The sequence below is a fragment of the Mesoplodon mirus genome, assembly GCF_964341445.2.
Source record: "Mesoplodon mirus genome assembly, chromosome: 4".
Classification (NCBI taxonomy): Eukaryota; Metazoa; Chordata; class Mammalia; order Artiodactyla; family Ziphiidae; genus Mesoplodon; species Mesoplodon mirus.
This window is the reverse complement of record NC_138979.1, coordinates 109,710,733-109,725,033: the sequence shown is the minus strand read 5'-3', so window position 1 is coordinate 109,725,033 and position 14,301 is coordinate 109,710,733. Positions and strand designations below refer to the sequence as shown.

Below are 14,301 nucleotides of genomic sequence, written 5' to 3'. Positions count from 1 at the left end.
GTTCATATCCTTAGCCCATTTCTCTATTTGCAGACCAGCTTTTAAACATCCAAAAAAAAAAAAAAGTGATAAAAAGAACTCATCAAATGCTACTTTACGGGATCACCAGAAAGAGATTATTTTAAAGACAAGATGGCAATTGTATGGACACTAAAACACCCTATTAGGATTGGTAACTGAACACATAGTTACTTTACAACATATTATATTATAGAAGAAGACTTCCCAACCCACCTAAAAAGAAAAAGAAAAATTAAAAACTGAACTGGTTTAACAGATAACTAATAAGAACCTGATGTATAAAAATAGAATAAAATTCAAAAAAATAAAAACTGAACTGGTTTTGCAAATATTATTTCAATGAAGCTACCTTTGCTTTCCATAAATGTAGAAGCTATCACACCAAGGTGGCGTCATCAGCAATGTTCTGCTGCTGTTGTTATCTTTTTTGCTTTTCTGTTATTCCAGGAAAAAATTTGAACACAAAAAAATTTGAAGTACCTTATTAGTTACTTTGATAAGTCAAGGAAGGAGGTTGTAACTATAAATGATAGACAAGTTCCTCATGCTATTATCCTGGATCAAGTAATCAATAAAATGTGTCTTTCTTGAGAAAAGTACTAAATATAAGAAAAAAAAAGAAAACTGCCCTCCTTCCCTAAAAAGTCCATTCAATTTAGGGCCTTTTCTCAAAGAATCGAGAAACTTGACAGTGCAGCCAAATATACCAATTCCTAATTCATCTTCAGAACCAGGTTTAGATTAGAATGTAATTTTAAGCTACAGATCATATCTTTTCTTTTTCAAACAATAGCCTAAAAACCTGAAAAGCTGTTATCTAGACCAGTGCTTCTCAAACCAAGTTAAGGACCACTTTTTAAAAAAAGATTTCCAAACTACAAAGACCAACACTTTTGTAAAACAGAATTAAAATGAATTACAAAAGAAAAAATTAAGAAGATAAAAACCACAAGGCCAAATTTTTATTATTAGATTCAACAAATATAAAATTACTCTCAAATTACTATAAAAGTTTCTAAATACTTATCTTCAATTTCTATAAATAGCTGACCTTGCACCAACAGCAAACACTTCTTGGACTAGCACCAGCCCCTAGACCATACTCTTAGTAGCAATAATCTACAACTATTCTGAGAGCTTTGAAATGAGATTAGATCGCAGATGATAGATCATTTTAATCCAAGACATAGTAACTCCACCTCCCCTTATCAAACCACATACCTGCCCCTCTGTCTCACAGCTAATTCACACATGCCTTATTGGTCTATATATGTATTATATATGTATTGTTATATGGTAATATCTGCATGAATTAACACATATGTAATGCTGGGACACAGTGATTAAAAGTACATGTTCTACTTTCTAGCTGTGTAACCTTGGACAAGTTACTTAACCTCTGTATCTCAATGACATATCTGTAACACAGGGATAATAAACCAGGGTTGAGGTAAGGATAAATTAGAATATAATGTGTAGAGATTAGGACAGTGCCTGGCAGGTAGTGCTACATGAACAATAGCAACTATAATTACAATAAGACAAAAATAATTGAAAAAAAATCACATGGCTCTGGGCTTTCTAACAATCAATATAAAGAGGAAACTAAAATGAGTTGCGTGATTTAGTGTTCATACAATAAAAACCGTCTTAATAGTTATAGTAAGGCAAACCATTATAAACACTAAGTCCTGAGAGAAATTTCACCCTTGGATCGTTATAAAGTTGAACATGTAATATGGTGAAAATCTTCAACAGCATCCCTAGGGCAAATACACAGTGACAAATTCTGCACACCTCTTATGGACAAGGCACCATGATGAACACTGCAGAGTATCCAAAGTTGAAAAACACAAAGTTGTCCCTTCAAGAGGCTATAAACTGACAAGGAAGATATAATACATATGCAAATAATGATGTAAAACAAGGCATAATGTAATAACAACCCAAAAGAGTTACTAAACACAATAGAAATTCAAAAAGAGAAAGCTACATTTGAGGAAATCAGGAACACTGCTTTTTGTATCCCTATCCTTTTCTCTTTCAACATAAAATCCAAAGGTTTATTAAGAACCGTCCAGAACACACACAAGGTCCAAGCCTGTTGGCCCTTCTCTGGTCATCATTTCCTACCTGAAATTATAAGATGCCACTTTTCACTCTATTATTTTTGAGATCTTAATATTTTTCTTGAGAAATGCCTGACATCCCCATCTGCTCTCAGGTGCCACCTCCATGCTACTTTCCTCTTCACTCTTTGGAAGCCACAGAAGCTCTCTCTGATCTCATAGCACATAGCTCAGTGGACAATAGATTCCTAACCTGAGTAGTCATGTGCACCCCTAGGCTAAAAGGCTTTCTGAAATTGATGGTTAAAATAGTAGTTCTTAAACTTTTGAAAAGAACAGATCACTGTGAATCTATGATAAAAATTTGGACCTCTCCCCAGAAAAATTTACATTCACAAAAAATTTGCACAAAATTTCAGGGTTCAAAAACACCTCTCCCCTCTAAATTAAGAAATCCTGTCTTAAAGTATCAAGTTATCTTGCACTGAAGTCCACTAGCCTGATTCTTACTAGCTTTCTGTGATCAAGCCTAGGTTATATGACCACTCAAAATCTGTACAACTTGGGTGAGGGTTAAGAAGTCACAAAAATGACTGTGAAACCAATAAAAATCATTAAAGGAGGGAAATTGTGAAAGGCTCAAAAGGGAAGACCACGGGTTATGTACAAAGTGATGATGATTCTTCCTCCTCTCCTCACCACCTTGCAAAATTAGTATGTAGGAAAGAATCCACAAGGGAACTGGTTTTAAAAGAGACCACAGACCATTTCAATGGCTCTAGAACTAATCTTAGAGTAGGCAGCAAAGTATTTTGCACAAGGAAGGGAAAATAAATGTCTGATAAATAGTTCTGCCTCTTCTGATTTGTCTCTATTTTTATAGAAATCTATAGGGATCAATATTAGCTAAATTTTGTAAAGGTTAGATAGACTCAGGTTAGTAAGTCTAATTTAACAACTGCTCATTGAGTACCTACTCTGTGCAAGTACATGAAGTGACCACATGCCTCAGCACCATAGATTCTATGAATAAGGGTAGGAAAATTCTGCTGGCATTGAGAGGTAAATTGCTCTTATATACAGGAGTGCACATAATTGTCCCATTTTACTGCCTCTGGACATTCTAAGAGCCATCTTTTAAATCTGTTAATTCTTTACATACTATTTCAAAAGTCAAAATTCTCTAAATTTAGTTCATTAACCCTCAATGAAAGTCCTTGCTTAAGGCTTTTTACAAATGAGTTAATAGCAAATATACTGCTTCAATTTTAAAAATAAGCATAGTTTAACCCTAAAAGAACATGCCAAAATAATTTTTAATGGAAAAAAAAGCATCTATTAATAAGAACCTTTGTTATCTTTGGGTTCACTTCTTTATCTTCTTTTGAAACAATCCATGCCTCAGTTTACTCATATAGGAAACTAGACAGAAAACATTATTTCCACACATCTCTTGGAAGGTTGAATTATCTGACTGAAAGAGTCTAAAAAAGACTCAGAGGGCCAAAACTTAAGGCAACAAATGTAGTAGAATAAATTCAATCCAATATATAATATAAATTTGCCCCCATTAAAACCTCTTTCACAATTTGAATGATTACCATTCTTTTTCTTCTCTGCATTAATGTACTAATAAAGTCAAGAGGAATTACACTCATCTCCATGCCAACTTGCAGCTACTACTTAATATTAATATACTAGTGGAAATTTGTATGCAATGAAAAAAATTGACTTTATTTAGCTGTACTGGATTATTTTGGAAGCTAGGGAATAAAGGAGAAAGAAAATCTGAGACTGACATGAAGTTGACAGGCTTTAAAAAAAACTAACTTCTATAGCATCTTTTTTTCTAGAAACTTAAAGAGGCTCTCATATATTTTCTCATTTATTCTCAAAACAGATAAAAAGGATAAAAGGAAGATATATCCAAATTTTACAGATGGAAAAACTGAATTCCAGAGAACAGTTGAACACAATGCCTGTGTAGTCCATAAGAAATAAAAAAGAATGAAATACAATCCTTGCCCCTTGAAGTAATTATAACCTTTAAACAAAAACCCACAACAAAAACAAATTACACAACAAAACAGAGCCAGCAGCTCTGGATATCAAGACAGATTAAGTGCTATAAGAGAAATACAATGTTACATGAAACGTCCAGAGAGGAAGATATTACATTCAGTGGGGGCATATCAAGGAAGACATCAAGAAGGAGATGCCATGTTAAAGAAGGAATTGGAGAGGAAAGGTTATTTCTGAATAAAACATAGCACTCAGCAGGAAAGATAAGGACTATACGGGGAAGAATGAGTTCTGACAATAGTCTAGTGCAGGTGGAACACAGGTTCTATATGGGGGAATACTGGGAAAATATGAAAGATAAGATGAAGTCATATTGTAGAGCACCTAGGGGGTCAATGGTAAACAGCAAAGGTTTTTGATGAGGAGACAAATGTGACTGGATCTACACTCTAGAAAGACTAACCTGGCAGGAGTTTGCAGGATACATTATAGAGTGTGAGAGAGTGGAGAAAGACCACGGTAATTTGAATCCCACCTACATGCATGACTATTACGTTAAAAGCATTAATATCATACATTGTACTTCCCTGTAGGTGCTTTTATTTAGAGTCAAGAAATATGATGGACTATTTTAGCTGACTACATATAACCCTAGGAAGAAAATGTAAAAGGACCATCAAGACTAACATTTATTAAGAGTTAATCTTGATTAAATGAACCCAGATTGATATGAAGCACCTTCTATACCATCCTGTACCAGATTAAAGAGATGACAAAGATAGGGTGCTGCAAAATTGAGGATCACGATATTTGTAATAGATAGCTATTGTAATTCGTTTGATTATCAAATGAAAATCTACTCAGTGAAAGCTGAGTAGATTAGCCATGGAACTGTCAGTTTACAAGGTACCTTACATAGACTCCTTGTCACTTTTTATTTAAATATTACCATCAAGCCCTATCAACCCACCTCTTCAATGCCCTCTCTTCAACTTTCCCACTGGTACTCCCCCAGTTCAGGTCCTCAGAACCTTTCAGCTAGCCGAGTATCTCAGTTTTCAATTTGAACTCCGCATCTCCAGAATTCCACTTCCCTAATCCATTTCTTACATTATTAGTGGTTCAACCTAATGGCCTTCAACCATATAATTCTATGTCATTTCTTTTGCAAAATCCTTCAAGGTAGTGGCCTTCAAACTTGTTTGACCATGACAATTTGTTTAACAGCAAGAAACACATATATACATGTAATGTTAACAGCCTAGCATGCACATACACACGCGTACATGTTTCCCAAAATAATAATTAACCTTACTACATACACTTCATTTTGATATTTTCTGTTTTATTCTAGCCTCTTTCATTTAAAGGAAAAAAATGTGACCACTAAACTGAGTTTGGAAAATACCGCCTTAGGGACTCTTCACTGCCTGAACTTGGTCTAAAATTTAAGACACTCTTTTTTGTGGCTTCAACCTACCTTTTCAGACGTATTTCCCACTACTCCTTGAACTCTTGAGTTCTAGCCAAATTGAACTACTATTTCCCTAATATATCTCATGATTTCCAGCTTCCATGACTGTGGCTAAACTATGCCCTTAATTTGCAACATTCTCTTAGTCATTTTCCATGCCTGCCTTTGTCAAAATTGAAACAACCTTTAAGGATATCAAATGTAACTTCGCTGTAAAGCCTCTCCTGATTCCCCAACACAGGGGACTTGTTTCTCCTCTGAATCCCCAAGCCTATTAAATGCACACTTTAATGGCAACTCTACATTATATTAGTTTCTTTGTGTATGTGTCTTATCTCATTAGGGTCTGTGAAGGCAGAGACTATATCTTGTACATTTTTTTACTCTACAGTAGTGGTACATTATAAGCATCCAATTAATGTTTGCAAAATGAAAGACATAAGAAGTCTCTAAATGGTAGTAGTATAGGTTAAAGTTAACAGGAAAAGTCAAGGTCAACTAACATCCCTTTGATTCACTCAATTTTTTCTCACATGTCACAGAACAAGCCCCTATTAAATCATTTCTTACCAATAAAAAAGATAAGCTCTAAATATTTATTGATATTACCATTGATTTTATGGCTACTTTATGATTTAGGCACTACAAACTTGCTGAATGAAGACATTCCTTACTTAAAAGGGAAAGTTGACATAAAAAGTTCAGTTCAAGACCTATCATATTATTGTGTGACCACCAATAAAGTCCTATGTAACAAAAAATGTAAAGATAACAATAAAGGAATGAAGTAATTTATACTTATAAATCTTTGTACTGTGTTCTCAGTCATTTAATAGAGAACATAACAAAGACATGGTAAACAACAGGTCTAGAAATGAAATAATAGACTGTAGGACAGAAACATACATGTAGCATCTTAGACAACACAACTCCAGAAGTAGACATCAACAAAAGGTTTCTTTAAAAATAAATAGTAGCATAGTCCAAAAAGTTAATAGGACATAAACATCAGAGGTTGAAAAGCATAAAAGCAAGAAATTTGAAAGACAAGACAAACATACCCAACATACTTTAAAATATATAGAGTAGATGATAAGATAGAAAGAAATCTATAATTCTTAGAAGGAATACAAGGACATAAAAGTTAGTCTGTTGGTAAATTTATAGAGAGGCAATGAATCAGGCAAAAGATAAAAAGAAAGAGTATATAAGTGTATGTGTAATATACACACACATTCATTGATACTAAGTGGAGAAAAGTTCAAAGTTGAGGAGACAGAACGATAGTTTTGCTAGAATGAAGGAGTCATGTTTTCCAGGCTTTAGGGGAAATCTATAGATGAAGATTCTAGACCTGTGATAAGTTTACAAACTGTAATAATTGATGAGTATGATCCAACGTTTTATTTCCAGACAGATCATCCACCATGTACTTTCTCATGCATATTGACCTTATCATTAAAAGGGCCAGAGATGGCACAGCCTCTATAAAGCCACACCTGGGAGTTAAAATGACACTGGCCTGTGTTAATTCAGAGTTTTCCTATTTGGAGTCCAGAATCAATACTAGCAAAGCATTTCTTGTGCCAAGGGACTAGGCTTAATGTTCAAAACCTTGGGAACCAACAGGACTTGAGGCAAGCTGTGCAATGTTGAAGAGCCAAAAGCAATCTGTACAGGACTATGGGCCTGTTTAATTAGCTCTATGGGTTCTTCCTGAAAATCTTAAGGCCATCTTATATGTGCCTCCCGCTCTAAACCCTTTGGATTTGCCTCAAGCCACCCAATTATCTAGGGTTTTACCCTGAGATTCAAAGTGAAAAGAGATCCACAAAGTAATTTCCACCATAATAAGCAGGTTTTCTAAGATATATATACCAAAAATAACTTGAAAAAGTGTCTGCTTAGCATTTTTATAAAACATTCTGCAGCTGGAAATTATTCTTGGTACACTTAGTGGTGACACTGCCAAATCTGATAGGACACCTATTTTGAAAAGTTTCACTATGATGAATAAAAGTTTCACTTCTATTTAAGCTTCTAAATGAAAAAACAAAAATAAGATGAATTTGCCAACGGTTTTACATCATATTTTTAAACAATGTTGTGGCTCCCCTGCATTAGATAAATTATTATATAAAAAATAATTTGTTAAATTTTGGACTAATTTGTTCAACTACCCTTTAAAAGTCATCCATATGCCAGGAACATAGCTGGACACTAGAGATATAAAAATGAAGAGTACTGAGATTGTCTTTGAGGGCCTCACAGTCTAGCAAGAGACAATCATATAAACAATCCTACTACTGATAAAATCCTAAGAAGCACAGTAGAGGTATGGACAAGCTGCCAAGGAAGAGACAGGAAGGTGAATTAGAGCCTATTCCACAGAAGGGTATGAAGCAACAAGAGATTCTTCAGGAGAACAAACAGATAAAGGCATAGAAAAGCATAGGCAAAGACTCAGATATGAAGAAGCAATCTCCTGGAAACCTAATTAGTTCATTATAACTCAAACCCAGAAGCTTGTGTGGGAATGGCAGGATCAGACAGGTAGGCTTGCAAAGGCCTCTTCCTAAAGAGTCTTTTTTTGCCAGGCTAATGTGTATGGACTTTATCTTAAGGGTGGGTTATTTAAGTATGTATGCAGATCAGCTGATGACAATGTGGTAGCAAGGCTGGAGGGTGCACAAGGCAATATTGAAGGCAAGTGGGCCAGTTAGAAGACTTGCACAGTATAGATAAAGAAACCATTTATGGTGGGAATGAAGTCAAAGGGTCAACTTCAGAAGTAATAGAAGTGATATCAAAAGGTCTTGTAGATCAAATGGTTATGGTTGGGGTGGGAGGCAACTGAGAGAAAGTGGAAGTCTGGTAGTGAGGCCCCAGGTTAGACTTAGGTGATGGGGTAAATGAGTTTTACGTAGTTTTCAACTAAGAGGGAAATACAGAAAAGGGAGCAAGTTTGTGCAGAAAGATAATAAGTTTGAACTTGTTGAGTTTACCATGCCTACAGGATATTAAGGTGGAGAAATCATGAGCGACTGAATATACAGGTCCTAGAGTATAAGCTTACTGTTGTAGCTCCAACGGTCAACTACTTTTGAAAGAAGCCAAGAAGGAAGGAAAAGAGGGAGGGAGGAAAGAAAAGAAAGGGGGAGGGGTGGGGAGAAAGGGAGGAAGATCTCAAAAGAAGAACCATTTAGAATGGTTCTCAAGTTTGTAAGCAGTTGGAACCTATTTATTCTCAGGAAACTTGTTACTCTTTACCCTCTGCCACAGTTCAGCCTTCTACCGGCAACAGCCTGCTTTATATTTGGAGACCTATCCTTCCAACAGTGGGTTCTGTTCTTCCCACAGATCCACAGTAGATGTGGTTACAGCAATCACGACTCAGTCTCTTGCTCCACGAATGGCACAGGATCTAGGCCTGTCCAATCAAATGAAATCATTTTCTCCCAACAACAACACGTTCATGGATGATACATGTCAGGCCACTGAGTGACAATGAAACATAAGTGGATTTCCCCTTTAGCTATTTAAGATTAGAGCTTTTCCTACTAGGTAGGAACTAGAAAGAATGTAACTGTGAACCATCTTCTAACTACAAGGGTCCAGACTGAGAATAGAATCAAAAGAAAAGAAAGGCAAGAGATAAAAACAGCCCAGCAGGCGGGTTGGTCACATAGTTTGTATCCTGTTTCTAATCTACTTGAAGCTAAACTTATCTTTAGGTCATTGTCAGTAAATTCTCTTTTTATTTAAACTAGCTTGAACATTACTTCCTATAATCAAAAGAATTCTGACCAATACAAAGAGTAAAGTAGCAATTGATGTTTTCTAAAAATTTTAAATTAAAATCCAGTTTTAAAAAATAAGTTTTTCACAAGCCTGTCTATAATAGTAAATATTCTACCTAAAAAAGAAAAAGATTATTCACTTATTGTTGTATTCAAATTACAAGTGTCCACTAGGTAACTTAACATCATATTTAACATCATCAATACCAAGATAAAATGCCTAATGCAAAAAGGAACATGAAAGAAGAAAAGTACCAAAGATTAGAAGAGGAAGACTAAAATTGAATACTCAACTTAGGGAAGAATATGAAATGAATTCCATTGTAATGAAATTAAGACAGATTTCTGGATCAAGAGATTCCATTAAAATGAAAACAAAGTTATAATCTTCAAAAAACAAAGAAAACAGGGGGGAGACACCAATGGAAAAGGAATTTCATTTAGTTTTCTTGAGTCAGAAAGCAGAAGAATAAGGAACAACAACTGATAAATCAACAGAGGAAGCTGTAACCTACTGTGTGTATGAAAGAGAAGAAAGCCAAGAAAGGAACCAAACGAGGCCACATTATTCTGAACTCTAGGTATAACAAGGGTGAAATGTGAGGCTGGAAAAACTCTAATGTCAAAAGCATTCACAGTTAGCTTTCCTCTTGCCTTATGCTTAGATATGAACAAGCAACCGAGACATTTGAGAAAAGCCTACAACATGAAACAGAGAGAAATGAGAAAAAAAAAACCAAAGAAAACATGAATATTTTAGGGAATGAAAGATAATGTTTAAAATCTCTAATCTGTATTTTTAAATGGATGTAGGGACGTTATATCTATAGAACAAAAAACAGATTGTTATTAAAAAAGGAACAACCAATAAACAAGTTCTTGGCTACTGAAAATATGATTGCTAAAATAAAAAGAAAATTTCAACAAGAAAGTAGGGCATTTAAAGTGGAAACCTCACAGAATGTACAACAAAAAGATACAGAGATGAAAAGTATGTGAGAAAACACAAGAGACATGAAAATTCAATCTGGGAGATTTAAAGTCTGACCAGTGAGGGCACCAGCAAAAGGGAATAAAGAAAGTCAAGGGGGGTAAATCATCAAAAAAATAATGGGAGAGCATTTGCAGAGCCATCCTCATACTGCAATTCTATGGACTCTGCCATTTTTTGTGTTTCATATTTGATAGCACGTTCTCTTCCCTGCCCGCCCAAAAAAAAGCCACAAGAGTTCTAGGTCTCATATCCACACATCCCTCTGTACAGGAGAAATACCTTATCTTCTGCCAACAATCCATCATCTTAGGCTTCATTCTATTTGGTACAATGCAGGTTAACAAAACCATCCCTGACCTAATGGCTATAGCCAGAATGCTGTCTTGTGACTGACTTTCGCCTGCATTAATGCCACCCTACACCATCATTAAGAGAAAGAGGACAGAGATATGCTGCTACTCAATAGGATGTTGCAGAAGGGATACAGGGGAAACAACCTTCAACATCCAGTGCACTGTTGTGACATTTCAGCATGTCAAACATAAAGACACAATCATAAAAGATAACAGAGAAGAAAAACAAGTCAGCTGGGGCTTCCCTGGAGGTGCAGTGGTTAAGAATCCGCCTGCCAATGCAGGGGACACGGGTTTGAGTCCTGGTCCGGGAAGAACTCACGTGCCACAGAGCAACTGAGCCCGTGCGCCACAACTACTGAGCCTGTGTGCCACAACTACTGAAGCCCGCATGCCTAGAGCCTGTGCTCTGCAACAAGAGAAGCCACCACAATGAGAAGCCTGCACCCAGCAATACGAGTAGCCCTCGCTTGACGCAACTAAAGAAAACCTGCGTGCAGCAATGAAGACACAACGCAGCCAAAAATAAATAAATAAATTAATTAATTTTTTAAAAGAGTCAGCTTAAAGGAACAAATATCATATTAGCATCAAACTTCTCACTGGCAAAATGCTAGGGGACAATGGAGCAATGCCTTCAATGATTTGAGGAAAAATAACCTTCATTCTAAAATATTAAATTCAACCAATTTATCAATCACATATGAGGGCAGAATAAGAACATTTTCAAAATGCAAGGATTTGAAAGTAACTTCTCTATGGAAGTCTCTTAATGATGGACTCCACTGAAATTAGGGAATAAACCAAGAAAGAGGGCAATATGAGATCCAGTAAGAAGTGGCTCCCAACAAGTGGAGAAAGAATACATGATCCCTAAACATATTCTCTATAGAGATATGTTTAGATGTATTCTTCAGTAACTATTTCATTGCTTTATGTGAATTAAAAGGAAAACACCCACACAATTTGAAAATTACTATATTTTCAGGAAATAATACAAGTTATCTATATACCAAACTAATCCAGATGAGAACCAAAATGACATTTTAATATGTCATTTATGAGACATAAAGGCTTATTGCATTTCTATTAGTTTTCATGACTTCTAGAAAATAGTTAGGAAACTTAATTCTGTAAATTCTTCCAAGTCTTTCTACTTATTTTCAGCAATTAGTCAATTAAACTCTTTGCAAAAACAAGTACCTCCTACTCAAAAATTAGCTCTAATACTTGGGGGGGAAAAAGAGTTTACAAAAACAAAAGACTGACATACATATGAAAGTCACAAAACTGCAACCTGTTATAAATGAATGTTTAAAATGAAAATGAATCTAAATGCTTTCAATTCTTCATTAATATTCAAAGGATTAAAAAAATGCAATTCCATCTTTTCCTTAGAACAAGTGAAGTCTAACTTGAAGAATTATAGCTCCTCTCAATTCGTTTTTTCCATAATTACTCAATTATTCATTAGAATATGTAAGACCTCTATTGGAATCTTTGCACCATGTTTTATAAATGGATTTAACTATAAAAGCCTGGTTATACAATCTCTTCCATAAAAGCAATATATTTCCAATATTTATGTCCTTAAAATATCCTATAGTAAAATTAATATTTTTGCACAGGAAAAGAAGGAACTATTTAGTCCCTGACAACCTGATAACATCTCTTTCAGCTATAGTTATAATTATCATGTACGAACTTCCAAAGCAGAAGTTGTCAAGATTTAACATTAGCATTAATTTATGTCGTAACTGACGGTTACTATAAAGATAATGGCAAAGCATCCATTTCTCCAAAGACAGCATGGATTGAAAGGGAAATTTCTTCTTAATTACTACTAATCAGCCCATTTTTAATTAAATTGATTAGTAATTTATTATCTTTCCCTTTCTCGGAAGCCTGTTATTATCACATAGTTTCTCCAAAGTTATCAGTTACCAGTGATTTTTAAGCAATCCAATTACCTCTAGTGTTGAGTCCCACCATTCTGTAATACTGGTTTATGCTAAAAACTTAATACACAGTTTCTCTGTACCCTGAGAAAGAAATTTTGAAAATGCAGAATTTGTGCTCAGTATTTCACACCTCAAAGTGAATGCTGTCAAGGTTTTAGTTGTGCACATGGGAAGAAGTGAAAACTTCTTTTATGCCTTCCCCTTTGTTTGATAATCAAAATAGTTGTTATTAGCATGTACATCCCCAGAGGGAAGAAATCAGGTCCCTGTGATTTCCTTTGAAAAGTATCTACTTCTTATGCCATCCATAACTAGACAGTAAATTATGTAACAATTCTAAGTGTTTTCCCTACCAGTTTCTTTTTTAAGTAATTGACTATCAATGAGAATGAAAAGATAAAAGATAACTGCTTAATATAAAAGGATCTCTATTAATTAACATTTACTAAGTATAGTACTTACTAGATATATGAGTCTCATACTTTCTCTCCTAAATTTTCTGTCTAGAGAAATTAATAATGAATGCACAATGACTGCCAAACTCTTATATACAGGGACTTAAGTATTAAATTCATACCTCTTACTAACTTAAAGTAAGGCTCAGTCTCTCCCTTTCTTTAGGTCTATTTAAATTTCACCATATCAGAAAGGTCTTGCTTAACCACACCCTGCCATCACTCGTGATCACCTTGACTCTGCTTCATACTTCTTCATAGTACTCTTCACCACCAAGCATATAATTTGTTTGCTTACTGTCTGACTCCTTCTACTGGAAAGTAAGCTCCAACAAAACAGGACTTAGTCTGATCTGTTCATTGCCCTATCCTCAGTGCCTAGAACAAGCACATAGTAGGCATTCAAAAAGTACTTGCTAAAAACATGACTGAAAGGTCATCAGCTCCAATTTCCTAAGGAGAACTTAATTAAATATCATTTGATAGTTATGGGTGCCAGACTACACCAAAAGTTCTATTTTTAAATACTATGTAATATAAAGGCATAGTAATCGTTTTCTAACCAAAAAGACAAAATATCCTTTCAAAGGACAGTTGGGCTACTAGCAGTTGTAAATTATTTATTACTAAATAATTCAGTAAATGTAATTTACTAAATTACACACTAAATTCAGTAAAGGTAATTAGTCACTCTGCATACCTTAACAAGTTTCAAAAGCTCATAAAGATCTTCAACCTCATCACCTTCACATTTGGTGTACACTCGTCCTGTATCCATGCTCTTTCCTCTTATGGTATGGCGATAGAGGGGAAGAGCCATTGCTTCTGCATACAAATCAATGGCGTGATGACCCACTGTCTGATACATGTAGCTATCCAGCTCATCTGACCCCACTGCAACAATTAAAGTGGAAATAATCAGTCAAACAGAGTGAAAAAGAGTGGATTTGAAAGTCCACTGAAGTTTTACTGCTTGGAGAGCAGTCAACACAATTTAAAAGCTTACTACACTATATCTCTCTTCAGTTTTAAATGAAATAAAATATATAAGAGTTGCACATTTGTTCAAGCTGCACCCAGTTCACATCAGCTCTGGTCATTTCTACCGCAATTAGAAATACAAGTATACATAAATTTTTAAAACTATATATA

General features: G+C 35.0%; 1 protein-coding gene across 1 annotated transcript in view; it reads right to left on the bottom strand.

The window, feature by feature from the left end:
• The window catches only part of DPH6 (diphthamine biosynthesis 6), a 174,638-nt gene that overhangs the window by 151,754 nt on the left and 8,583 nt on the right, over positions 1–14,301 (bottom strand). Inside the window, exon 3 of the mRNA XM_082618128.1 lies at positions 13,850–14,043. Coding sequence (XP_082474254.1) covers positions 13,850–14,043 — 194 coding nt within the window. The remainder of the gene's footprint in view (positions 1–13,849; positions 14,044–14,301) is intronic.